Source organism: Desmodus rotundus, chromosome 8 (assembly GCF_022682495.2).
Source record: "Desmodus rotundus isolate HL8 chromosome 8, HLdesRot8A.1, whole genome shotgun sequence".
Taxonomy (NCBI): domain Eukaryota; kingdom Metazoa; phylum Chordata; class Mammalia; order Chiroptera; family Phyllostomidae; genus Desmodus; species Desmodus rotundus.
Genome location: NC_071394.1, coordinates 97,347,784 through 97,374,883, shown reverse-complemented (window position 1 = coordinate 97,374,883; position 27,100 = coordinate 97,347,784). Strand labels below are relative to the sequence as shown.

At 44.9% G+C, this 27,100-nt stretch overlaps 1 protein-coding gene across 5 annotated transcripts in view; it reads right to left on the bottom strand.

Moving 5' to 3' along the window:
* The window catches only part of IFT122 (intraflagellar transport 122), an 81,041-nt gene that overhangs the window by 34,098 nt on the left and 19,843 nt on the right, over positions 1–27,100 (bottom strand). For 4 of the 5 annotated variants that reach the window (XM_053929719.2, XM_024556711.4, XM_045192277.3 and 1 more), the window contains exons 4-15: positions 23,902–23,980; positions 21,923–21,999; positions 19,644–19,710; positions 18,538–18,684; positions 17,356–17,532; positions 15,364–15,439; positions 10,689–10,880; positions 10,386–10,524; positions 8,984–9,186; positions 7,979–8,116; positions 6,497–6,661; positions 4,163–4,360 (exon numbers count right to left, since the gene is read on the bottom strand). In XM_053929719.2, coding sequence (XP_053785694.1) covers positions 4,163–4,360; positions 6,497–6,661; positions 7,979–8,116; positions 8,984–9,186; positions 10,386–10,524; positions 10,689–10,880; positions 15,364–15,439; positions 17,356–17,532; positions 18,538–18,684; positions 19,644–19,710; positions 21,923–21,999; positions 23,902–23,980 — 1,658 coding nt within the window. The remainder of the gene's footprint in view (positions 1–4,162; positions 4,361–6,496; positions 6,662–7,978; positions 8,117–8,983; positions 9,187–10,385; positions 10,525–10,688; positions 10,881–15,363; positions 15,440–17,355; positions 17,533–18,537; positions 18,685–19,643; positions 19,711–21,922; positions 22,000–23,901; positions 23,981–27,100) is intronic. The other variant, XM_045192276.3, reaches the window with a different exon arrangement.

Genomic DNA, 27,100 nt, shown 5'->3' with positions numbered 1-27,100 from the left:
GCCTCACCACATGTCACTTTCATCTGGAATGCCTTTGCCCCTCCTCACCCTCTGGGAAGTACCTACGTGGCTTTCGAGGCCCTGTTAAAATGTCACCTCTTCTGGAAAGTCTTTGCTGACCCAAGGAAAGGAGTCTGAGCTTCCTCTGCTCTTTGTCCAGATCTCTGGTTGTGTTGTAAACAAGTCTGTCTCCCCCATGAGGTGGGGAACAACCTGAGGGCAGCAGTAGGTTGTACCACCCTCCCTCAGCAGGCCCCCAACCTACACTTGCTGGAAGAATGAACAATGATACTGTGAGGAAGGGATCTGCAATGGCCTCTTACAAAGAGGGCTGAGAAAACAAACTTCTTACCCCCAGAAAGGTAAATGATTTGCCCCAGGTTACCCAGGAAGACTCTAGACACACCTTTGTTAGTTCGTGATGTTGAAAACCTTCCTACCATCCCTCCTTCCAAATGGGCTGCCTTGCCGTGTGACTTACACAGTGCTTTCGGAGCTGTCCCAACAGTCCTGTGTCGGAGGCCTTATCACTCCCTGATTATAGCCCAGGAGCTGAAACTCAAGGAGGGCAATTGACTTGTCTGAGGGCCCATAAGTGGCACACGGAAGACCTTGGGGCTGGAGCCGGGGCTGACCTCTTGGACATGTGTGGGTGCATGAGAACAAATCTGAGCTGGGTCTGAGTGTCTTTCATAACAAAAGGCCCTGCCCTTGTTTTTAGGCCAGCGTGCTGAAGGGAACTACATCTCTCCTGGATTCTCAGGCGGTGGAGATAAATCAACCAGTACCTCTGCGCTAATGGTTCCCAAATGTGGAGCTGGAAGTGCTGTTTTCTCCATTTGGGGCCTTAATCTTTGAAATTTCCTGTCTCATTTTTTAGCTTTAGAGTTGAAGGAAATTTTTTTCTTTTTAAACCGTTCTACTCTCTGACAGCAAGGTGTGCCTGCTTCTGAGTACCCATCTTTCCTCCCGTGCCGCCCTCCCCTCCTCCCCTCCCTTTGAGTAGCAGCAGGGGATGGACGTGGGAGCAGTTGAGCTAGAATCCAGGCCAGGCGCAACCACATCTTCGCTGTGTGATTTTGGGGGTAAATTAACGTCTGTTTAGATGCCCTGCCCAGCTCACAGGCTACCATGGGCAAACAAAAGAAATACTTTGAAGACTGATAAAGTGCTGGGCAAAAAATGACCATACTCATTACATCCACAGCATTTTCTGAGCACCAGCTCCTCCCCATCTCCCAAACTCTCCAAACTTGTTCCCACCTCAACGTCCCCTCTGTCTGAACACCCTTCTGCTGCTCTCTGCCTTTCCAGACCTCAGGGCTCAGCGCAAGACCACCACCTGGAAGCTTTTCTCAAACGCCCCATGCACAATGAGCTTTTTAGTAAACTCCTTTAGTGAGCACCTTCTGTTCCAAGTTAGTTCTGTTGTGTAGTGTTTGGTATTTTAAGACTATTAATGATGATGATGATGATGATGATGATAATAATAGGAATTGGGCCAGACAAAACCTGAAAGATGGTTATACTTAACCTCATGCACAGCGAAGTGAGGCCCTGAAGAGGAAAGGAGTTGCTCCAGGTCACGGCTGCTTTAGGCGGCAGTCAGAGGGCCAGGACTCCCTTCCCTAAACTGTGTAACTCCTCACCATGCTGAATGCCCCGCGCGGGTGGGACAGGGACTCTGACAGGCCCGTCAAAATCAACCATTTGATAAATGGTTAACATTTGGACTCACCCGGGGGGCACAATCTGAGAGTTGGAGTTTTAAAAATACCCTAACTGAACAAATGCCCTCTGAGCTCTACTTTATCTTGCTACTGCATTCCAAGCATGAAGTCACCACCAGCCCTGAGAAGCCCAGCTAGGGCTTGCCGCCCTACTTGGCAGTCCTGACAAACCATTTCTTGCACAAGATGATGTAAATTTCGAAAGGAAACCAGAAATCCCCAGAGTGGGTCTGATGCTTTCTCCCTCCTCCCTGGGCCTAAACCACAGGATAGCTGGAGGCAGAGGCAACAGATAAATAGCCTTTGTTTTGAGGCTTCCTTTCCTAACCCTTGGCAGTTCTGACCTGCTGCATCAGCAGGACAGCCTTGGTGCAGCCATAGGGGTTTGGGGGCGGGGCGGGGGGGGGGTGGTAACTCTCGCATCTGAATCTTAAGAGCTTGGCAGAGGAAGCCCCAGGCTGCCCCCCTCAGCTTCTCTCGGCCAGCTAGAGTCAGGGAGCAGCAAACTGCATTTATCTTGAGGTCAGGATGGCAGTCTTGGGAGAAAAAACTTTCAATCAGCATAGCATGTTTGGCATGACTGAGGAAGACTGGGTTTCTGATGGATGTGGTGCATGGATTTGGGTTGGGGAGCAGATGAGGACTGCAAGGAAACAGTCCACAGGGATTGTTCTTGCCTCTCCTTCTGCTGCCACTTCCACTCACCTCTCTCCCTTCTTTCTCTCGTTTTCTTTTTTTCTCTTTCCTTCTCCTGAGGTCTAAATTCCACTAACATTTATTGAATAACTGCTCTGTGTCAGGCACGATTCAGGCACGAACAATTCGGGCAGCAATGAGGAACAGTGGTGTCATTAGCTGAGAGGGAGAAACGAACTCCAGTCCCACTCTTTACAAGAAGCCAAATCAGGGAGAGTGAGTGAAGGCGAGGAGGTGTGTGGAGAAAATGTAGATTGATGTCGCCTAGCTGAAAGACGATCTGGAGGCAGGTCTAAAAATCGTTCAAATGTAGCCTAACGAGCCCTTGATCCAGCAATTTCATTTCTAGGAATTTATACCAAGGAGCTAAGATGGGACAGGTGCAAAGACTTAGCTAGAAAAGATGCTCACTATCTACAACAGCAAAACGCTGCAACCAGCACAAGTGTCTAACAATGGGTACTGGGTTGAGTAAGTTGTGGAAGATGCACGAAGTAGGACAAAAAACAGTCATTAAAAACAACAGGAGAGGAGGCGGGGCAGCAGGGAGAAAGTTGTGGTTATAATGAAAGGTTAGTCCAACACCAGGGATCTCAGGGGTTGGGTTGTCAGTGGTGAACAGACCACCCTATACAGGTTGATAACTGGCACTGCAGTGTTGCAAAACTGTTACCAGTGGGGGAAACTGGCAAAGTTGTATAAAGGATCTTTGTATGATACCTTACAATTTTATACGAGTCTAAAATTATTTTAGGATTTAAAACTGCTAGAGAAGGACATTTATTGACATGCAGCCATGTTTCCAGTAGATGTAAAGTGAAAAAGCCACATCACTAGCAATTCATACAAAGTAATGGGTCTTCAATACGTAAACGTTGGTTAAATCAGAAAATGGAGATAAAGGAAGGTGATTTAAAAAATCTCTTATTTATAGTCCATATTCAGTACAGAAAATCTGAGGTTTCATCTATATGAGCAATACTTATAGATAAAAGTCACGTGACAATATTCATAGTACGATTTCACTTTTGTTTAAAAATGTATACACAATCATATACTCCTAATTATATATTATGCATACATTACATATACATGTAGAAAAGGTCTGGGTGGATCTTTCTGAACATATTTAAGAGCGATTCTCTTTTGAGGGTGGGATTCTGATGGCTAGTCTTTCCTTGGTCTCATCTCTATTTTATGACAGTTCTGCAGTGGGCATGGCTCACATCCTAGCCTCCATTTCTATTCTGGCCTCCTCCTAGTTTGAGAGTCTTTTGCAGACAGTCCCATGTTCCCTTTCTGGCTCACAGACCTCAGCCCCCACACCTCATTCCATCCACATTCGCTTTCTCTTATACATGCCACCCCTTCATATACCTGTACATACACCCTGTTGGACTCAGCTTTGCTGGCTTGCTCCACTCTGCTCCAAGCACGGCTCTTAGTGAAACACAACTCTGTCTGCTGACAGACAACCCTGCATACCTCTCCCCGTCCCTACCAGGATGGGGGGATCAGAAAGAAATGGAGGCTCAATGATGTTAAGCTATTTGCCCAAAGACACACAGATTACATGGAGTGGAGACAAGACTTCAGATTCCATGACATCACAGCTGCCATTCTTGTCTCTCTTCCCTCTCTCCTCACCACTCCCTCCCCAAAGCACCAAGGAGGGGCCTGGCTTTCCTGTACTTGTCTGCCCTGCCATTACTGAGAGCTGACAGGCACCGAGTTACCTGTGGGACCTCCACAGCCGACATGGAGAAGACATGGAGGCAGAAGATCCTGGAGCCATTGTAGCCGACCACAAAGCCCTGCAGCTTCTGCTGGTGCACAGGGAAAGTGCTGGCTTTGATGTTGAGGTAGCCTCCTCCCGAGAAGCAGAGCATATCTTCACACTGGGTATTCCAAGCCACACTGTTGGCATTCGGTTCCTGAGGGACAGGGATAGGGAGGATCCTGTGACTACCACCTTGGCCTCTGGCACCATTCATTCCTACATTCAGTCAAGTTCACCTTTTAAAGCCTGAATCACATAACATTGCTAGCAGTGGGATGGAGGGCAAGGGAAGAAAAGAGGATCCGGAGAAATGGATAGCAGTACAGAGGCAAGCAACTCTACGCACTCTTGTGTGCTGGAGTTTTTGAATTAGCAAGAACTACTTTTGAATAAAAATTATTATCCCCAAATATTAAGGGAGGAATAAATTGTTAAATAATAAGTGAGAAAATCAGTAAAGTGGATTCTACTTTTGTTAAGGAATGAGCATACATAGCTACACCTGGAAGAAGGTTTAAAGGGATATAGTCCAAAGAATTAATAGTGATTGTCTTTCAGTGGGTGGAATGGAATTGTGTGTGCTTTATATTTTCTGTTTTTTCTTTGCCTGAAATTTTCTTTTGGTTATGAACATCTGTTTTTCCATAATAAAAAAAACAGTGAGATATTTTTAAATTAAAAAAAATAACATATTGTCTCTACATTTATAATATGCACACTGTAAAAATACAATCACTCTGGGAGGTACCTCCTTCCCCCACCTCCTCTCAAAGTTTTTTGCTCAGCTCTGGAGACCTAGGGACCAGCAGATGTTCATACCTTTCTGCCTAGAATCTGTTACAATGTCTAAATCTTTTATGATGAGCATGGATTACTGTTATAATTAGAAAAAAAACAACATAGCTGTTTGCATTTGGAGGGGGCAGGAGCAAGGGAGAAGAGGAAAAGGTAGCTGGGAATGACCCCTGGCAAGGGTGGAGAATTCCCTTCCCTAGCCTACTACAGAACCCTCAGTGGGAACAGGGCAGGACACACGCCCTTCCACTCCAAATGGTTCTGGGCTGGACACAGATTCACAACTGGGGGCTGCTAACCTACCTAGAGGGGGTGGTGTTGAGGCTGGGGAGAAGAGAAGGAACACTGAAGGCCCTACCTTGCGCCAGACCCTGAGCTAGGCACTATGGTATCATGTTCAGTCGTGTAGCAATTCTGTGAGGGGGAAATTACTAGTTCCATTTTAGAGGTAAGGGGAAATTGAGACTCTGAGAGGTTCACAAATTTGCTTGAAATCACACAGTAAATTATGGAGCCCAGATCTGTCTGAAGGCAAAGCCTATCCTCTTTCTTTCCCCTAAACCACTCTGCCTCCCCTGGTTTGTGACTGAGTTAGTATCAACTGGTAGTCACCTGAGGCTAGTAGTAGCCACGTAGCGTCTTCCAAGTGACTGAGGCAGCTCCCTACTCCAGCACCTCTCCACCCTGCTGATTCTGTTCCTGAGGACAAGGAAGAGCCCAGATATGGGGTCCTCAATCTGCTCATTATACTAGGAAACTAAAGGTTTCCTAGTATCTAGGAAAGCCAATCAGGGGAGGTTTTAGCTTTGGGAGAACTCACTTCAGGCAATCAGGCTCTGACCACTTACGAAGCCCAAAGAGGCAAAGAGCAGCACTAAGTCCAGCAGAAAGCCCACCAGGCTCTCTCCTCCAGTGACACACTTCCTCCAGCCACAGGACCAAATGATGTGTAAACAGTGCCTATCCCCAGAACATTCACATTTTGCTGGCTCTTGCAGCATCCTTGTGAAATAAATAGAAGGGAGGGCTTTCCCCCCGTGCCTTTCAGATGATAAAACTGGTCCTGTTTCCTTACTGTGTCTTAGGTCACTCATAGAGGCAGGCAGCCTCCAGTAGGTGAGAAACAGACTTTTTCAAAAAAAATCATCATCGCATTAACCCATGCACTGTGAGCCTACAACATGTCCCACCTAGATTTAGCGTTATTCACTTACTGCTCTCAGTAAGCTTGTAAGAAAGATGTCACTTGCCCATCTCACTTGCAAGGAAACAAAAGTTCAAAGAGACTCACATAGCTCCTGCAGCTGGTGTAGGGGAGGTGCGGGCTGTGCCTTAGAGTCTGCACCCCTTCTTGGCCCCTACACCCTTATATCTTACTGCTCCACCCAGAGACCTACCTGGAAGCCAGAGCATAAGCACCCCCTGTAAGAACTGGGAAGCTAGAGGAGGGTCTCTAATCAAAGGACCATGTCCTGGGCAGTCCCTGGGACTTCACCTGAAAAAGCAGTTCCTTGGTGTGGATGTCATAGACCAGGCATGTGTCATTTTCATCCACCACGGCCAGCTTGTTTCGAGAGGCACTCATGTCCAAGCAGCGTACAGCTGTGGCCTGCTTCAGCAGGACGATGGCAAAGAGATTGTCCACAAAGATCTTCAGAATCTGGCAAAATTTCAGAGAAAAAAGTGTGAGTCACCATGGCAACAAGACTGTGGAGCACTGCCAGGCTGTTTGTTGGAATCCCATGTGTTCTACAAAAACAACTCCTATAACTTCACTAGAAGCTCTGTGCAGAGGCAAGGACTCATTAAAAGAAAGGGGCCAGGGCTTATCCTAGAGTGTAGCTCATCAGAGGTTACCAAAGTAATGACATGCCAGCCCTGAGACATTACAAACTCATGGGAAGGTCTGCTTGAATGGGGGTTTGTTACCCACATCACCCAAGTGCAGGGTTAGGAAACACCACCTAGCAGAGATCTGAGTCACTAACACAGGAAGAGGCTGCTGTAAACACCAACGAGACATCTGGTATAACCACAGCAAAATAACGGTGAGGAGGAGGAGGAGAATGGTGAAAGCAATCAGTTACTGTTTTTGACAGTCCTGTAAATCATTATCCTCATCTGGAAAACCTGAGCCTCACAGAGGGGAAGTGACCTGCGCAGGGTCACACAGCTAGTGAGTAGCTAAGCACAAACATGACCCCAGCCCCACCTGCCCCCAACGTCCATGCTCTCAGGCCTCACACTGGAAGTGACAGCTGACTGCGACAAAGAAGCAGGCTTTCCTCTCTTTTGGTTTTGCTATTTTATGGTTCCTGCTAACTCATACTCCACGACTTCCATCCCCAGGAAAAGCCTGACGAACCTCTGCCACCAGCCATCTGCTAGACAGCTTGGCTCTTAGGCTAATGCAGTTACATTTTCACTTTCAAATTTCCATGTAGCCCACTTAGAACTTTTCTTATTTTGAGCAAAGCACACACACAGAAAACTGTTCAACTTTGTGTAACATAGACTTTCCACATCTACTTGAGCAGATGGCCCCCTTCTATTATAACATCTAGGAATAGCCTGTGGACGAGCACCCTCTAGGATACAAGCTAGAGCACACTTAGTCCATTCACTGCCCTAATAGGGATCTGACCTAAGAAATGATCTCTGCCTCCCTCTCCCGCAAGCCACAGAAACTGCACCTCTGACAAATCTCCCATCTTCTGGTGACTTCTAGCCCACTAATCTATTCAACATACGGCCCTGAGGCTGCAGAGCCTCCTCTGCCAGAACGGGGCATGCCATGAGTCCGAAGGCCACCCCATCTTTGGCCTGAGGCTATCCTCATAAAAAGCAGCTCTAACATGCCCATGAGGGGAAGAAGCCTTTTCCTGCCCTGGAAACATATCTCAGGGTCATAACTTGATGGGTTGCTGGCATCTGCATGCAGACAATCAGCCTGATAGGAGACCCAAAGAGCACTCACCTGTCCATTCTTCAGGCCCACTAACAGACCTTCCCTTCCTGGAGGGCCACCAATCACCTTGATGTAGCGAATGAGAGACTCCATCTGCCACTCCCGCTCCTTCGCTCCACTGAAGGACAGGCACTGCAGCCGTTTCTCCTAGAAAACAAACCCGCCTCTGCATGGATATTCAACCGAGTAAGTGTTCCCTAGCTTTCCCAAGGAGGTCTTCCTGCCTCTGAGGGAGAAAGAACACTTCACATTCAGGACCTATCTGATCTAATCCCCGTACCTGGCATCATCAGTCCTTCATGAGAGTCTTCCCATGGAGCCTAGCACGGTGTCAGACCCTCTGTGCAGACCTCTATGCAGCCCAAACACAGCTGTTTGCCACTTCTATCCTATAACCTGTGCCCCCCGCCAATTGCTTGAAGTTTGAGACTTTTAGAGAGATTTTAATAGTATTTTATATTCAGTGATTCCTAAAAGATTCCTTCCAATGGAATCACTTCCAATAGGCCTAGTTTCGTGAAACCAAATCCACTTTGACTTCCAAGAAGGATGAGGGGTTGGCCTTCTCTCAAAGTCTTTCCAGACTTCTTTTGGCATTGACCTACACATTTTTTAGGAAGCTCTAAGTTGAGAGATTTTTTCCTGTGAAAAAACCTATCAGGAATTAAAAACTTCCTTCACTATTTTGAATTGAAATACATTTTTTTGTTGTTTAGCTGAAAAATATCATAGATTTTTATGTGTATATATTTACCAAAAAAATCCATCATCATTTTGTGGGATATCAATTTAGGCTTTAAGTCATTAAAACATATAGTATAACAAACTCGTTTAGGCTACCAGAAGAAAAAGTATTCTCCAGTTTATGGCCCATGACTTTCCAGTACAGTCTACCTCAAAAAATGTCAATAAAATAAAAGCAATGACCAATTCCTAATGACCAAAAACCCTGAGTTGGGTACCCTATCTTGGAGGAAGCACGAGGCAGATTCGGCCTGGCTTGCTGCTGCTTACCTGGCAGAGAATGATGTGATTAGCGCACACCACCAGGAGGTTGCATTCAAACTTCTTGACAATTTTTTCCTTCACCCGGTAATGCATGTCTGATGAATCATCTGAATACAACTCATAGATGAGGATTTTCTCTGGCAGTTGGATAGCTAATCGATTTTTGTAGATGGCAATTTTCTTGACAAGCTCTTTGCATTTAATCCGAACTGTCAAAGAAAAAAAAAATCCAGTTCTAGCAAGAGGCTGTTAACATAGAAGGCAGAGAAATTAAAAGCTATCATTTACTTAATGTTACTAGCAATTAAAGGAGACACTCTCATCAAAAAAAAAAAATCTTGACAAGAGTGTCTAATATGTACAATCAGCTCTGCTAAACACTGGGATCTGAAGTCGTATATAATCTTTGTGGTCCAAAGCTTACAACTGAGTATGGAAAATGAAATTCTTAGTGCTACTACCATTTGCTGATCATAAATCTAAACTCTGCATGGCACCAATGACCCCTGATGATCAGGAGCCCGCCTGAGTGGCCATACTCGTCTGGCTACTCCCCAAACACCACCCTTAACAGCGGGGAACTCTGTGTAGTTTCTGGTGCGCACTAGGCCCTCACACAGTGGGGCAGGTAGAGAAAATGTCTCCAGAGGAAATGCTGTGGAACTTCCCAAGTGGCTAGACCCTCACGATCACAGCTGGACTCTTCAAACAGAGGTGTTCCCAGATGGGGACCAAAGGATGGCATCTGAACCTTCAAGGCAACTCCCAACCAGAATCCCTATGCACAGGCATCCAGCAGTGCTGTGGCCAGTACATCTGGATATGAATACACTGGAAACAAGTGGTTTCTTAGCCTATTTAACCAGCCCAGCCACTTGGGTGGACAGAAGGGAAACCTGAGTTTGGACTGACTACACTGGGCCTGGAACTCTGATTGATGGAGGCTGTGGTGACCCATTGCCCCTGCTCATCTCTGGGCCAAGGACTTGCCAGGAGGCAAGTGGAGAGGGAGCTGAAGGAGAAGTGACCCAGAAGTGCTTCTGACCAGACAGGACACAGGTCCACAAACCCATGCAGGGCAGCCACCCTGGCTCTGACTTGTTATACATTATCTTCCTTCAGATAGGAAGTCCATGATCCCCTGGAATTATCTGTAAACTTTTGTGAGTCTGTGCCTTTTTTTTTGAGAGAGGGTTTCTTGCTTTCATTAGATTCTCAAAGACATCTACATCCTCCCTTCGCCCCTTCTCCTCATACAACCCACCCCCCAAGAACCAGTGGTTCAACGTGTTTCCAAAAGACCAAGGAAAAACACTGCCTACCATTTCATCACCTGCCCTGTCAGCAGCCCTCTCAACCTACCCCCTTCCCAGTGTCTGAAGGGCAGAGGGGCTAACCTGTCTTTTACCTTTCTGCTCAGTGATCAGGTGCTGCACAATGACATCGGTCATGCTATCCCTGTACGCATACCGATCCTTGTAGAGCCCATGGACGGTGCTGAAAATAAGCTGATAGAAGGAAATGGTGCCATCCTGGCAGCCTACCACCTGCAGGGAAAGAGTTGTCAACACCCAGCTCTCTGTGGAAAAGGGTCTACCCTCCCATTTGTCAGGAACAACATCAATCACATCAATGACCTTACTGGCTAATGTGCCTGATGTTCAATGCCCACTCAGGCCACGGCCCAACAAAATGAACGTCCTCTTCTTACCACATAGTTGGAATCAGGCTTCACTTTACACGTCCACACCCAGGAGTTCTGCTCCCCAACAGTCCCAAGCCGCACTCCATCCTTGGTGAAAAGGGATACCTGCTTGTCTGACCCCCCCAGCAAAATGTATTCCCCTTTAGTAAAGTAGCTGATACAGCAGGGGTCAAAGTTCAGTGACCGATCCTTCCCAATCTGAGGAAAGAGAACACACACCAAAGAAAAAACTTCTGAATCCAAAATAATTGCAAAACAATTGAGGGCTTTTCTTATTAACTTTAATGGGGGGAGACGGGAAGACAGAGGAGAGTGGGCCAGCCTTACTTCCCGTGATTCCATTGTGAACACAGAGCAGCCTCCTCTGGAGCACCCTTCACTCCTCTCCTCCACACAATCAAATCCTTGACTGCCAGAGCCAGCACTGTGCCCCCCTGTCCCACTGAATCACTCCAGGAGTGAGGGTCTTAGCCACTCAGCCAATCCAAACCCAGGGGTAGTCTTTCTCCCATAGGCCCTCCTCCACACATAGTACTAGGTAAGTTTCAATGGTTCCCCTCAGCTTCTTTGTTCTTTGCTGTTGTATGACTGTTTTTTTTTTTAGTATTTCACAAAGCTAAATTTATTCAATTTAAAAAACTGTCCTTTATTCTGAAACTACATCCATCCTACTTCTCTTTATAACAACTTTATTGAGGTGTAATCCACATACCATACAACTTGTTCATTTAAAGGGTACAATTCAGGCCCTGGCTGGTGTGGCTCAGTGGATTGAGTGCCAGCCTGTGAACCAAAGGGTCACCAGTTCGATTTCTAGTCAGGGCATGGGCCTGGGTTGTGGGCCAGGTCCCCAGTAGGGGGCATGCGAGAGGAAATCACACATTGACGTTTCCCTCTCTTCCTCCCTCCCTCCCTCCCTTCCCATCTAAAAATAAATAAAATCCTCCTGGCTGGTGTGGCTCAGTGGATTAAGTGTGGGCTGTGAACCAAAGGGTGGCTGGTTCGATTCCCAGTCAGGGCACATGCCTGGGTTGCGGGCCAGGTCCAAGTCTTAAAACAAAAGAACTTGTTGATTAAAAAAAAGTACAATTCATAAAGCATACAATTCATTGGCTTTTAATATATTTAGAGTTATGTGACCATCATCACTAATTCCAGGACATTTTTATTGCCCCAAAAAGAAATCCTGTACCTGTCAGCAGTCAATCTCAATCCCCCACCCCTTTCCATTCCCTGGCAACTACTGATATAATGTGTGTCTATATATTTGCCTATGTCAGGCATTTTATATAAACTTGTATAATACGTAGCTTTTTGCAATAGGCTCATCTGTGTTGTAGCATGTATCAGTACTTAACTCCTTTTCGTTGCTGAATAATATTCCATTGCATGAATACATCACATTTTATTTATACAATCATCAGTTGAAGGCCATTACTACTTTCTGGTTACTATGCATGATGCTGCTAAGAACATTTGTATACAAGTTTTTGTGTGGACGTATGTTTTACTCTCTCTTGGATATATATTCCAAGGAGTGAGATTGCTGGGTCATATAGTAATTTTATGTTTAACCTGAGGAACTGCCACTTTTTCAAATTGACATACCATTATATAGTCTTACCAGTAGTGTTTAAGGATCCCAATTTCTCAGTCCTAGTGGGTGAAGTGGTATCTCACTGTGACTTTAATTTGCATTTCCCTGGTAGCTAATGCTATTGAACATCTTTTCATATGTGTATTGGCTACATGCATATCTTGTTTGGAGAACTGTCTATTGAGTCCATTCATATCCTTTTTCCATTTTTTAATTGGGCTGTCTTTTTATTATAGAGTTGAAGGGGTTCTTTATATATTCTAGATACAAGTCCCTTCTCAGATATATCTTTGTAAAAATTTTCTACCATTTTGTAAGTTGTCTTTTCACTTTTGATGCTACACCCTCAGCTTTTATGATAAAAGTCAAGCTCAGGAGCTCAGATCACAGGATCCTTCCCTCAGTCGAAATGAACTTCTTAGCTTCTCAGGTAAATCACGCTCCCTTACGCCTCCACATCCTCGGAAGTGCTATCCGCCACCCCACCCCAACCCCAGCCAAACGGCCCTCTCCCTCCCTCTCTGCTAGTTGTCATCTCCTCCAGGAAACATACCCCAGTCTCCCTGCCCCCTCCAATGCCTGATTTAGACCCACCTCCCCTGTGCTCCGGAGGCCCGTGATCTCCTCTCCCACAGCACTTCTCTCACTGCTCTGTGGTTACAGGTTTAAATGGTTGTTGCAAGACAAATCTGATAAATATTCCAGTATGGAGTCTATCTCCAGTCTGCCTGGGTTCCAGACCAGGTGTGGTCACTAACTAAACTGTGTGGTTTGGGCAGTTACTGAACCTCTCTATGCCTCAGTCTTCTTATACATGAAGTGGTGATAATAATACCTACCCCCAGAAGTTGTTATTTTTAAAGATTTTATTTATTTATTTTTAGACACAGAGGAAGGGAGAGAAACAGAGGGAGAGAGAGAACATCGAAGTGTGGTTTGCTTCTCGTGTGCCCCCCCACTGGGGACCTGGCGTGCAACCCAGGCATGTGGTCTAAGAATCGAACCAGCAACCTTTGGGTTTGCAGTCCAGCATTCAGTCCACTGAACCACACCATCCAGGGCGCCACAAAGTTGTTTTAAGGCAGGAATAAAAGAATTAGCCTTGTAAAGAGTTTATATAATGCCTAAAACTCAATAAACGCAGCTATTATTAAGCCAGATCTCTTTAAATATCCCAAGTACTTAAAATGCCAAAAATACACAAATTATGCCTAGGCTGAACACAAAAGTGTAGGTTTGATTTACTTCATATCCCATATTTAAGTCTTCTCAGAGTTAAAACATACTTACACACCAAGAAAACAATTTTACTGCCCCAAACAAGTTGGGGGTTACCTTCTCAGCCGACTGAGGTTGTTCATCAGTCAAAAACTTGGGGCCACAACATGAACTGTGGGGCTGCATACATGCAAGATATTTCCCATGGAGCTCTTTTTTGTTGTCACTATAGCAACAAGACTCCATTCCTTCCCAGTGTAGTGTGGTTATTTGTTCCAGGGAGATTCTAATACCCACACTCAGTACCTGGTATACACTAGATGTGCCAATAAATATTTATTAAATGATGACGGACATATATTAAGCAGATGAATAGACAGGGCCAGGGAAACTAGATGCTAGATCATTAAAGTAAGGGTTCTAAGAAAACAGCCATAGGAAACTGAGAAAATTCTTTATTATCCACAAACTTCATTTTTCCTTGACTACAAAAGAAGTGACCAATGGCAAGATGAAGCAGAAGACATGGCTCCAAAGCTGGGCTACACGTACCTGAGCCCCCCTTCCAGCATGCTACCTTCTGACGGATAAGGGTGCTGCTAAACAAAAGGCTCCACTGAAATGGCTGCAGCTCTCCTGTGCTTGGCCGAGCAAGTAAGCCATCCCGCCACCTTCGCTCTCACCCTCGGTGTCTCCAGTCTACTGGCAGGCTTCCCGTCACTAGGCTCTCTCTACGTTAACCCGCCCTCCAGAGAAACAAGGAAATCGTTTGAAACAGGAATCTGACCAAGTCGCTCCCTACCTAAACCTAGGGCTACGACAGTGTATGATGTTCAGACTCCTTACTCACACTAAAATCTTGTCCCCATCTTCCTTTCTAGCGCCATCTTCTCTCCACAAATCTGGGGATCCAGTCACTATTCCCTGAGTTGTCACATACAGGGTCCGGCACAAACAATGCCCCTTTTTTATTCCAAAATCTTTTATTACAAAATCATAAGCACATAATTCTGTAACATAACAATATCACACTCAAGCACACCATATAACATTTTAAGTGAAATGTTCAAATTAAAACTATAAATTATTACACCCATGTTATTACCCTAACAACCACACTCAAGCAGGTGTTACTTCTGCCGGCCCCTGTATTTTCATTCTTCCCGGCCTCTGCAGATGCCGTTTCCTCTGCCGGAAACAACGTCCTCTGCCTAGCAAACTCGGGCTCGTCCTGCTCCAAGTCACCTCTACAAAATCCCCCGTCTTCACCAAGCATGACGTCACCCTCTTTTGTGTCACTGTAGCTATCTATCTACAGCTCTCTATCGTGCCATGTGTCCCATGCACTGGGGCTGTTGGCTCTGGAGTATGTCCCCACCAGCCTGCGCACTCCGGCAGAGCAGAGGCATTAGTTTACACAGCTCAATGTTAACGGCTCCTAACACAGGTGAAGGGCTGGACTAAGTGGGTGCTAGAAATGTGGGTAAGACAAACAAAGCAATTTAGGAAGGCACGGTCACGACTAAGATCTGGCTTTACAGTCAGACCAATCTGGGTTTCAACCCCGATGCCTCCGTTTACCAGCGGTGTGGAACCTCAGGCATAATATTTACTTCACTGCTCTGCGTCTTAATCATTTCTAAAAAGTTCATCATCCAAGTATCTACTTCACAGGGTTTTATTAGAACTAAATTAGATAAAGTACGCACAGCACAGAGCACAATGCTTGCTATCACAGCAAATGCTCGATAAATAGAAGCAAACGACAGTAATTCATAATGACCAAGAATACAATCTCAGAAAGTGAAAACCTGTAACAGGCATGATGGCGACTGTCTCCCACTGGGTCTGCACAGAGCTACATACCTGTTTTCCACTCAGTTGGTAGAAGGAAAGTTTCTGCCCCCAATCAGCTACAGCCAGGATGTCATTATGTTCCTCTCTAATCAACAGGAGACAAAAGAGGTTATGTGGGGGCATGGTCTGCTAATGAGTTAGCCCTGAGGCTTTAACAAACAACAGGAAAAAGAGAGCCCTGGCCAGCCTGTCAGATTGCCAACCGTTGTACAGCACTACTGAGGCCAAAAGTTGTACCGTGGGCCAACCCATCAATCAGTCCAATAGATGAGTGAGGCTCATTTCAGCCCTCCCGGGGTCTGTTATTTCACTGAATACCCGGCCATGAGCTTGTGGCGCCGAGACACTGCCACAGTGAAGAAGCTAAACCCCTCATTTCAAAGCTTCCTGTGGGGCAACGCTAGGAAAGGGCAAGGCTGCAGATTCAAGAGTGCCTTATTCTTATGTACTATAAAATACAGGGAGATTGTGGAGAAACATCTTTTGCAGTGGGGAGGCATGAATTATCTGACATTTTTAATGGACTACGGAAACCTTGTTTGCTCTCCTTAAGGGGGAAAATTAATACCTACACTAGGTTTCTCTCACAGCTGGGGCAAAATGGTTTCTCACTGGATCTAATAAAAAAGAGTAATGAGCTCTCTGGAAATCAGCAACTGTCTTTGAAACTGAGTCCCCATCAGGATCACTGCCTTGGGACCAGGGCTGTAGGACCAGCATGCAGGAGAAACCTCCTCAGCTGAGGCTGGGGATCAAGCTACTTGGGAACCTAGTTTAAGAAAGAGATGTTCTGCTGCCCTTGAGGCCCAGTCTTAACCTACCTAACATTGCCTCCTCTTTGTGTACTAAGTCCAGCATTTCTGAGCCCAAGGCCTGTGGTCACCTGGCAGCACCATCAGATATGTAGGCCAGGAACGGTACAGCCTTATGTACAAAACCCAGCCAAGAATGGCAAAGTGGCAAATACCACAGGCACTAATCCACAACTAAAGGAAAACAAGACAAAGACCAAGAGTGACGTTAACAGGAAGGGGCCTGCAGGTAAACTCTGTGTGTGTGTGACTAGCACTGAAGTCCAAACGCAGTCTGGGAGCCCAGCCTGCAGCGAGCCCTTTGGGGAATCCATATATGCCTCTGAGCTGGGTTCAGCCCCATGAACTGGGTTGGTGGTTTTCAACTCCTTTTTCCATTTTCCCCCTTGGCAGTGGGTCTCTACCAAAACAAAACTAATGTCAAGCAATAAAAGGGGATATTGGGTTTGAAGCACAGATGGGGGCCTGATGCCCATCCCTTCCTCCTTTCTTATCCCCCAACTCCCACCTCCTTCTTCCAAAGAACCCCAGGTACCACGGAACATAGTTCCAAGCCAGATCACTTTCAGTCAATCAGAATATCCTGGCTATCTCAGCTTTCTGCTCCAGAAATAAGGACTGCTTGGACAGCCAGGATTTGGGGGTTGAGGATCACGGGTATGTTGAGGGCTTTTTCTCTGATATGTATCCCCCCAAATACAAGGTAAGGTACAGTGTAGAGACAGGCTAAAAAAGGTGTCTAGTAATAGAGGAAGTGTTGGATGAATATGGTACATCCCCACAGGGGCATACGATGCAGGCATTCAAAATCATGTTTTGCAAAGGACTTCCAATGTTACTAGAAATGTTACTATGCTGTTAAGTGGAAAAAAATAAAGTAGAATATGATTTAGTTAATACACGAACACATTAAAAGACTGAGGGGAAATACAGTAGGACGCTAACAGTGGTTTCCTCAAAGAATGGGGTTTTACAGAAGAGGTGAACTTTCTCCTTTAGACTTTTCAGTATTTCTTGAAGTTTTTAAAGGAAAATTTTATAACCCACACACAAGTTTTAAAAGGTGTGTTTCCCCTATGTTGGAGGAACTTTTTACCAACAACGACCTTGAACCCTCTTAGAAAGGAGCTTAGTGAAGCGGGACCTGGACCCTTGCAAGGAGGGTTCTGGCTCCTTGGGACACACTCACAAGTTGTCGTCCCTGAGACTGTCGTCCTCTTCCTCTGGCTCTTCCTCCTCTGCCTCACTACCCTGACTACCGTACACTGCTGACTTCAGAGTGGCAGGGAGTTCCTGAAAATATCTGTTGACAATGACTTCCTCGGCATCCTCGTTCTCTCTGTTCATCCAGAAACTCTCCCATCGGCTGTAGACAGTAAGTGGTGGTTCACAATCACGATGCCTAGAACTGCACTAAAGCCATAATTTCAAAACCTGTCAAGAAGCCCCTGAACCCTGCCGGAAGAGGACAGCAACAAGGTAAACTGGGCATCCTGCTTCTCATGAATTAAAAATGGTACCCTGAAGCCACAAAGTCATATGTGGCCACAAAATCAAATAGCAGGAACTCTGGGGTAGGCTAATGGCCTTTGAAGGCATTAGCCATGCATGGTACAGCTCTGGGCTGGACAAAATTATTCAGGGAAAAGCATAATCTGGTGTAGAAAAGGTAGTGAAATTAAACAACCTTCTAAATCACATAGGCACCACCTGTAAAGTGACATTGGGATGCTAAACAATTAAGTCCTTTAATTTACCTTCTGAGGACTCTGTGGGAGATACTGATGGTTTAATATCATAGGATTATACAAAAAGTATGTAAATATATTAGTTCCTCAAAGTGATACCAGCAGAGAAGGAAAGTATGTATAAAGTTTGAGAAGGTAGATGCCAATTGTTTGTGGGATTTGGGGACGCTTGTAAACTTAATTTAGACTTTTTTGGCAAGGACAACAAAAAAGACTCATGAAAAAGCTATTTATTATGGGGTGGGCACATGTTCTGCCCAAGTTGGAGGAAAAAACTAAAAAAGGAAAAAGACCAAAATAAAGCACAGCAAGAGGTGAACTCTTAATTCACAAGAAAATGGCCCTTCTGTGTCGCATGTGTTCACGCACACACAGACACATTTTGAGTTGGCCTAGATCGCTCATCTGCTGAGCTAAATCCCTGGGATTCATTCCAAAACACAAGATGGGCTCCTAAAAAATTCCAATCAAATAGAACAGGTTCTAAAACAGATCAGTCAAGTGGGGTGAGAAGCCTTTGAATGAAAGGAGAGACCTTGTGGAGAGAGAAGGAAGTCAGTCTACTAAACAAGGCCTTCTTCATGACAGTGTTTGCCCTCCAAGGAGGACAGGGGTAAGGGCACCTTGAAGGGTTCCAGCAGATGGACCATATCGGGGAGAGGGAGCCCCCTGGCCGCTCGATCTTCACTTTTTCCTCGCCGTTTTTGTTCCGTATGCTGATTATTCCATTGAACATCCCCAGAGCCAGGTATTGACCATCATTTGTCCAGCTGTTGGCACAACCAGCAAACGGCACAGAGAGAGGGAAAAGAACACACAGAAAGTAAAGCCAGTGAGGATGGTGCCTTGGTGGAGATAAGAGTCTAATGAGGCAGCAACTACTAGGCTCATCTTGGTCATGATATAAAAATTAGAGGACCAGACTTAACATGCCATTTACTTCTGGGATCAATGGACAGATGTGAAGGCCACAGCACCTTTTTCTGAGCTCTCACAGCTCTTGGTACAGACCTCCACAACAGCCCTCAGCTCGTGCCTGCATTGCTGGGTCATCCTCACTCACCACTTCAACACCCTCCCACTTTAAGAGCCTGTTAAGAACAAATTCTGTATCTTGGTATATTCCCAGCCTCTGGAGCAGGTGCTTAACAGATGTTGAATGAAAGAAAGGCTACACTCAGAAGCTGAACAGTGAGACTAGCTACCATTTATAGTGTCTTCTGTATACCAGGCACTGTGCAGCAGGCTTTTAGATGCATCAGTTTGCATGTATTTCACAAAAGCCCCATCAAATCAGTATTTTTATCCAGTATTGTCAGATGAGAAACCTGAGGCTCCAGCTCCGAAAGATTTTTTGTAACTTTCCTAAGGTCACAGAGCCTGTCGGTGATCCATCTGGATTTGAATCCTGATCTAGCATCGAAGCCTGTGCTTTCTCTAGTGCGCATGCTGCCTGGAAAGGACAAACTTGCATCACCATAGAGTCTCCATCCAGGACAGCAGGCTGAGGAGGTTTGTAGCTAGACAAGTTATAGTTTTTCTTTTGCTTGATGATCAAAGGCAGGCCCGAGTCTTTCCCACCACGGAGACAAGAAAAGAAGGGGAAATACAGAGGCCCAAACCCACTAGTCAACACAGACCTTCTCTACTATGTGAATTCACTGGACGTTGAGACTGTTTGGAAGAGGAGGAAACACAAAGCCTGCTTTTAGAGCTGTCCCTCACTCACCTGCAACAGGTGATCTTGCTGCTGGATTTGTGCTTGGAGACGGACTTCTGTTCAGGAGACCACAAGCCTTCAATGCAAAGTAATATTAAAAAAAGACAGATTGGCTGGAATATTACTCAGCAATAAAAAAAGGAACAGATGGTTGATACACACACAATTTACAATCTCTAGGGATTTGTGGCTAAGTGAAAAAAGCCAAAAGCCAATCTCAAAAGGTCACATACCATATGATTCCATTTTATAAATTCTTGAAATGACAAAATTCTATAGAAATGGAGAAAGATTAATAATTACCAGGTACCAGATGGTAAGGATAATAGGAAGAGGCGGGGAAGTAGAGCATGATAAGGAGTATTTTGCGGTGATGGTAATCAACAGAGGTGATGAAATGACAGAACTATACACACAGATGGCGCCAGACCCAGCTGCCTGGTTTTGATATTATACAATAACTACATAAGATGTATCCATGGGGGAAACTGGATGAGGGGTACACAGGACTTCTGCCTTATCTTTTCAACTTACTGTGAATCTATAATTATTTCAAAATAACAAGAAAAAAGGAAGATAGATTGGTGAATTTCCAGCCAACTTTTCAGGTGTTTTACTTAAAGAAATGGCAACTTCAGTGTAAGTAACTATTACATTCCAACCAAAGTACAACTTAGCAGTCAAAGTAATGAATGATGCTTTCCGATTTCCTCTCCCAGGCCTTATCCACAGCACATGACCCTATACAAGCTGTGCCTTGTCCATGGCACACTGGTCACCTTTGGCTTGCTCCTTCCTGTCCCCAGGTGCTCCGGCTCAGGGCCTCACAACAGGTGTATGTCTAGGCAAGATAAGCAAATTCTACCCTTTGCCTGAGTCATAAAGCATAACCAAGAAAGTAAATACAGTGCAAAAATATATTTATATAGCAAGGTGCAACATCAAACAAATTATTTTTTCCCCCTTTCCTGGTCCAGAATACTTCCCCCAAACGTTTCCACCTGTGTGCATATTATCTGTGCTCCACTGGGCCTGCGCAGAGCCTCTAGCTGGAAGAAACCCCACCCTCCTGGGCCTCCCTCAGCATGTTTACCAGACAGGCTCCGCATGTAATCACATGGCCCAAGTCCAAGCCCTGGTTCCACCACTTACCAGCTGGGTGGCCTCCAGTGAACTGATTGCTCTGAGCCCCAATTTTTTTTCATCAGTGGAGTGAGAATGAGAATAATAACCTGACCTCAGGGGTTATCCTAGAGCTCAAATAGAAATTTATTTTTAACCCTTAGCACAGTGCCTAGCAAGCACATCACAAACATTCAACTAGTACTATTATTACTATTACATTTTTACAGATTCTACTTCCCCTCCTACCCATGACCACAAGTTCTTTGATGGCAGGGATTCTATTTTGTCTTTTTAATCCCAAAAGCAAGCACACAGACCAGTGCCTCACATGGAAAAAAGACTATATTTTATTAATGAATGAAAGTCCTTTCCCCTTTTATTTATACATTCTCTCTTCTGAACCTCAGAATTCTGTCAGTGAGACAGAACGGTGAGAACATGTTCATCTAGATAAGGACAGGGGTTAAATCTCGGACTCCTTCATAATGGCCGTTCTGTTGTGCCCACCATCTCTTAGGAAGGAAAACAAAACCAATGAGCTAAAAGCCAAAAGTGACCTTGAATACAGATAACCTACAGCCTACGCTCACTTTCCCTCCCTGCCTCGATGGACATTACACTGACCTCTTCTGTGCCGGCTCCATGCCAGTGCCCTGAATGGGGTCAGGGTGGATGCCTCAAGGCATCCAGCCCCTCAGAGAGCACAGCTACAGCCACCACACCAGCAGCAGTGGCAACACACTGCAGCAGAAGCACAGTTAAAATTGAGGAATTTCACACATACACAGAGGATGGAGGACACAGAGGTGGGGAACAACTGAACTGTCCCTGCCAGGGTGAGGCAGGGAAGGCTTCCCAGAGGTGACAACACCAAGTTATGCCTGTGTCCTCCCATCCTTCTTACCATCTCCCTTCCCTGGGAGGGGAAGGGAGCCTTTTTTGCTGTTTCCCAGATTTCTTACCAGACTCAATGGCATCATTCACTCTCTTAGTTTCTACACAATTTAAAGAGTAACTGCCGTTTCCCCACCTCCCCAAGCCCCCAGACATTGAAGAGAGAGAAATATTATTACCTCTCTCAGAACAAAACCACCTCACTCTGGATGAATTTCATTTTTCACCCAGACGTGCAGTTATTCCAGGACAAGACATTGGGAACCTACCAAAGTCACTGGAGGAACAAGATGCAAGCTGGTGGGTCACAGGATTGTAGGAGACACACTGGATAGAATCATTGTGCCTGGGAAGTAAACAATTATAGATTATTATGCAGCAAACCACAAACCACAGCCTCTCCAACTACATACCACAAGCTCTTATGCAAGTGACCAACAAAAAAAGCACAGGAATTAATTCTCCTTCCCCTGGATTGCCCCTCACCCCATTTTTATCTTTTAAACATTACCCACCCATCAGCCTGGCCTAGCTTAAATGCTACCTCCTCCAGGACTGGTGTGCCAGACACCTCCGGTTTGTGAGCTGATAAGACAATGATGTAAAGCACTTAGTCTAGTGCCAGCTGCATAGGAAGTGCTTTATTAATGGCTGTTACTCTCATTGTTTTGTGGAGGCCTAGAAATACAAGATGGAGGTGCAATGAAGATATTACAGGCTAAGATCTGGAAACATGGCAAATGTGAGTGAGTCATACACCACACATGGCATCTCAGCCTCAGTTTTATCCTTCACTTCCAGGTAACACTTTACTCACAGCTTCATTCATTCATTCAAAACTTGTTTGGTGATACACCAATGTTCATAGCAGCATTATTCCAAATAGCCAAGTAGTGGAAGCACTCAAATGTCCACTGACAACCAATAAATAGATAAGGAAAACATGGTCTAAATATACACTATTTAGCCTTAATATTATTCAGCCTTAAGCCCTGGCTGGTGTGGCTCAGTGGTTGAGCACCAGCCTACGCACCAAAGGGTCACTGGTTTGATTCCCAGTCTAGGGCACATGCCTGGGTTGTGGGCCAGGTCACCAGTGGGGAGTGTGTGAGAGGCAACCACACATTGATGTTTCTCTCCCTCTTCCTCCCTCCCTTCTCTTCTCTAAAAAATAAATAAATAAAAACTTAAAAAAAAACCTTTAAAAATACCATTCAGCCTTAAAAAGAAAGAGAATTTTGACACATACTACAACATGAGTAAACCTTTAGGATATTAGGCTAAGGAAAATAAAGCAGTCACGAAAGGACAAATACTGTATGATTCCACTTGTATGAGGTTCCTAAAAGAGTCAAATTCATAGAGACAGAAAGTGCGATGGTGGATGCCAAGGGCTGCGGGAGGGGAAATGGGAGCTGCTGTTTAATGGGTATGGAGTTTTAGTTTTGCAAAATGAAAAGGGTTCTATAGATTGATTGCACAACAATATGAATATACTTAATACTACTAAGCTATACACTTAAAATTGGTTAAGATAGCAAATTTTATGTTATGTGTATTTTACCATAATTAAAAGAAAAAAAATCATTTGTTGAGTACCTACTACAGGCCAGGCATTGTTGTATCAGGGATGCGGGGTAAGCAAAAACAGATGCAGTGTCTGCCCTCCTGGAGCTCACGGCTGATGGGCGATATCACTCAATCACCAGAATAAATGTAAAACTATAACTATGAGAAATGCCATCAGAGAACCTGACCACGTGTAGAGGGGCAGGAAAGGCTTCGGAAGAAACAACATTTGAGTCTGACAGCTGCAGTGAGGAGGGAAAACTATGCAGGGGAACAGAGAAGACCACGAGCAGAGCCTCTGCAGAGAGAGAAGTCTGGAGCACACCAATCCCAAGTTTCCAACTGCTGCCACTGGTGGATGCGAGGCCATTCCCTGAGAAGTAAGGCCATTGAAAGAGGGCAAGTTGAGGCAGGGTAGAATCTGTGATGTCAGATTCACTAAACTTAGTTATATGAAAGCACTTAGCCCAGCATTGGCTAAGTTAGTAGTGCTCGAGAAACGTTCATTTACCTATTCACTACCCAAACTTCCTATACCACCATGTACCCCCATAACTTAGTTTCAAGTTTTTCTTCATTGCAGAAGAAAAAGTTCTTCCCCTACACCTTTTCTAAGGTGCTTTTGCTACCGTTGTTCAATAAGAGTCAAATAATACTGTACACCTAAATGGTTACTTACGTGTACTTCAGAATGCCTTCCAATTTTGATGTCCAGATAATAACGCTTTTGTCAGCTGATCCAGAAGCAAAGCGCTTGCCTAGAAAGATTTTTAAAAAGAAAATTCTCACATTTATTTGAAACCAGTATTTCCCAGAGTCTTTTTTAGAAAACTGGTTCTTTAAGGTATCTAATTAGTATCAGCTGCTTCTCTACTCCTTCTCAGAACTGGGCAGAAGTACTCTAGAGTCAGGAAGTTTGGGTTCAAATCCCGGTCTGCCTGGCACTGAGTAAACAGAGATGTACCGAGGGCCTGCTGTCTGCTAGGACCCATGCTCTGTGCTAAGGATCGAGCAGTGATTAAAGCACACATAATCCCACCCTCACAGAGTTTAGTATAGCGGGACAAGCAAGCATTAAATTAAATTAATCCAATACGAATACAATATGGTAACCAAAGAAATGGGACCTATGAAAGAGAATAATTTGAGGCACCTCATGTAAGTGAGGGAAGACTTCTCTAAGGATGAGATCCTTCAGATGAGACCTAAAGGTTGAGCAAACCTTAGCCAGGTGCAAAGAGGAGAAAGAGCCATCCACATGGACACAACAGATGTACCAAGAGCCTGAGGCAGGAAAAGCCTGGCAGGTCTACGGGGCTGAGAAGCAGCCAGCATGGAACACCAAGGGCAAGGGCAAGGGGTAAGGTGGGTAGGGGAAGGATCTCTAGGGGTTTCAGGGCCACAGTTAAGATCTTTATCCCAAAGAAAAGCTTTAAGCACAAGAGTGACAGATGAGATTTTCATTTTCACGGCTACTTGGACTTTATAAAAGAATGTGCTGGAGAGAGGCAACATATAACAAATAATTATTAATTACATTGTTACAAGTTTGCAATGCTTAAAGTAGAGCAGGGTATCACGGCTGCAAACAACAGCAAACCTTCACCTACTCCAGTGAAAGATAATGGTAAGGGGTAAGCACAGGCTAGAATTTGTACACCTACTTAAAAATTTTAGTGAAAAATTTCTAGACTTTATTCTTAGGGTAACTGGAATTTGACCTTGAGCAAGTCACTCAAGGCACTGTTCTCTGAGCCTCCTTTATCTGAAACATAAAGGGATAATCATAATACCTTCTTCAGAGGCTCTTTGCGGGGGGTCAACTCAGATAATACCTTTCCCAGTGGCTGAAACAACAGATACCAGGGTGAGCCGTATGACATTGCTGCAAATACTAAGTAACAGAAGCTGCTCTCATGTGCGACTATTTCTAGCACTTCTCTCCCATCCTTGCAGGCAGCGGGTGATGAAGAGTGTGAGCTACAAGCTCAGAGTCTGAGCTGGAATTCCCAGTGATGTCACTTACCAGGTGCAGGACCTGGAACAAGCCTCTGAATATCTGTTTCATTTCCTCATTTGAAAAACAAATGCAACAATAGTATTTACTTCACAGTTGTCGTGAAGAGTAAATGAGATTAAAGGGTTTAGGAAAGTGCCTGGATGAGAATCAATGCTAAAAATAATTAGCTATTATTATTACTACTATTCCTTCATATTGTCTCATATTGTTTTTCTTGAACAACAACAAAAACCAGTTCTTACAAACATTTGGATCATGGCTGCTTATTAAATACTTACTAAAACTTAAGGGAGAAATCAGAAACAAGCAGATTTAAAGAGCAAAACCGTCATTCAGGGAATTACCATTTCCAGATCTAAGGGGGAAAGGAGGGATCAAGAGACTTCTTAATCACTATGTAAGTGTCCTGAAGAGGCACCTCAATAAACTACAAAGAACAAGGGCTCTGCAGCTGGAGGACCTGGTCAGGCCCAGCTCTGCCTGTTACCTGTAATTGCTCCAAGCCTGCTTTCTCATCTGTGAGAGATGCTGAGAATCCCTTTCCAGTCTGCTTCAGAGGTCTATTGGGAGGATCAAATGAGATAATGTGTGTGACAGGACTCTGCAAAGAGCACAAATGCCACTGATGGCAGGTCACACTCTAAAATCCTCAAAGGCCTTAATGGTGTTGCAGGCCCAAGAGTCCTGAAGTTTATAAACTCCAGAGGTCCCACAGGTCTCCCAACAGTATTACTCTGAACTTGAACTCACACATATAAAAAAACACGACTACCGTGGCACAGCACACCTGACTACAAGGCAAGAAATTAGTGTTCCCTTTGCCACTAACACTTGCTGCATGACCTTAGCAAGTCACTTAACTTCTCTAGGTCTTTACGTAGGTCTAAAGTGAAGAGATTGGCCTAGATCAGACTAAACTGTATGCACAATTTTGTGCATGCATTTTCTAGAAAGGGGTCCATAGCTTTTATTGGATCCTCAGAGGTCTGTCATCCAAAAGAAGTTAAAAGCCTGGAGCCTAAATAACCTCCCAGGTTCATTCAAGCACTGTGACACTCTATGAGAATTCTGTGACTTCTCAGCAGTGGTCACAGAAGGTTGTCTTCAATATTATATTCAGTTGACACATGAGGGAATTGAGACTCAGAGCGATTCAATAACTACCTCAAACTCACAGAGATTTTGGGGTTGGAACTTGGAGCCACCTCACTCCAAAGTCTGTGTTCTTTCCACTAATCCCATGCTGTGAGTAGCACGGATCTATTTTAACTCTCAATATCAATTTCGTGTACCCATTCTCTGACCACCACCTCTCCTCTTTCTTCCCATCCCACCTGGTACCCCAATTCCAACAATCCTTCAACCCCACCAGAACCTACCACATTTCCACTGCCCCTCAACCCTTGCAGTCCTCTCACCCCTCCTTACTCAGCTGACAAGTTCAAGGCCAATAAAAATAATCACTGCTTTGCATACATCCTCCACTCCCTTACACTCTTACTTCATTTTCAGAGGTGCTTACAAATCTACCACTCGGTTAAATCCAACTCTCCACCTTCTCCACCCTTGCATCTCTGCAGCTCAAAGTGGTAGAGAAAGACAATCAAACCAACTGATCTCACTTTCAATTCATGATCTGATGATCAAGTAGGCCCTTCATATCACCAGGGATCTCACCATACCTCCCAGGTCCATTTTTTATTTTTTCCTTTCTCCTCAACTCTCTCACACCTCCTTTCTCATCCTCACTCTTAGCTGATTTTGTTTCTTATTTTGCTGAAAGAATGGAAGAGAATTTCCACTGGAATCCTACCACCACATGCCCCTACGTGCCAACACCTGCAGTGACATCCTCTAC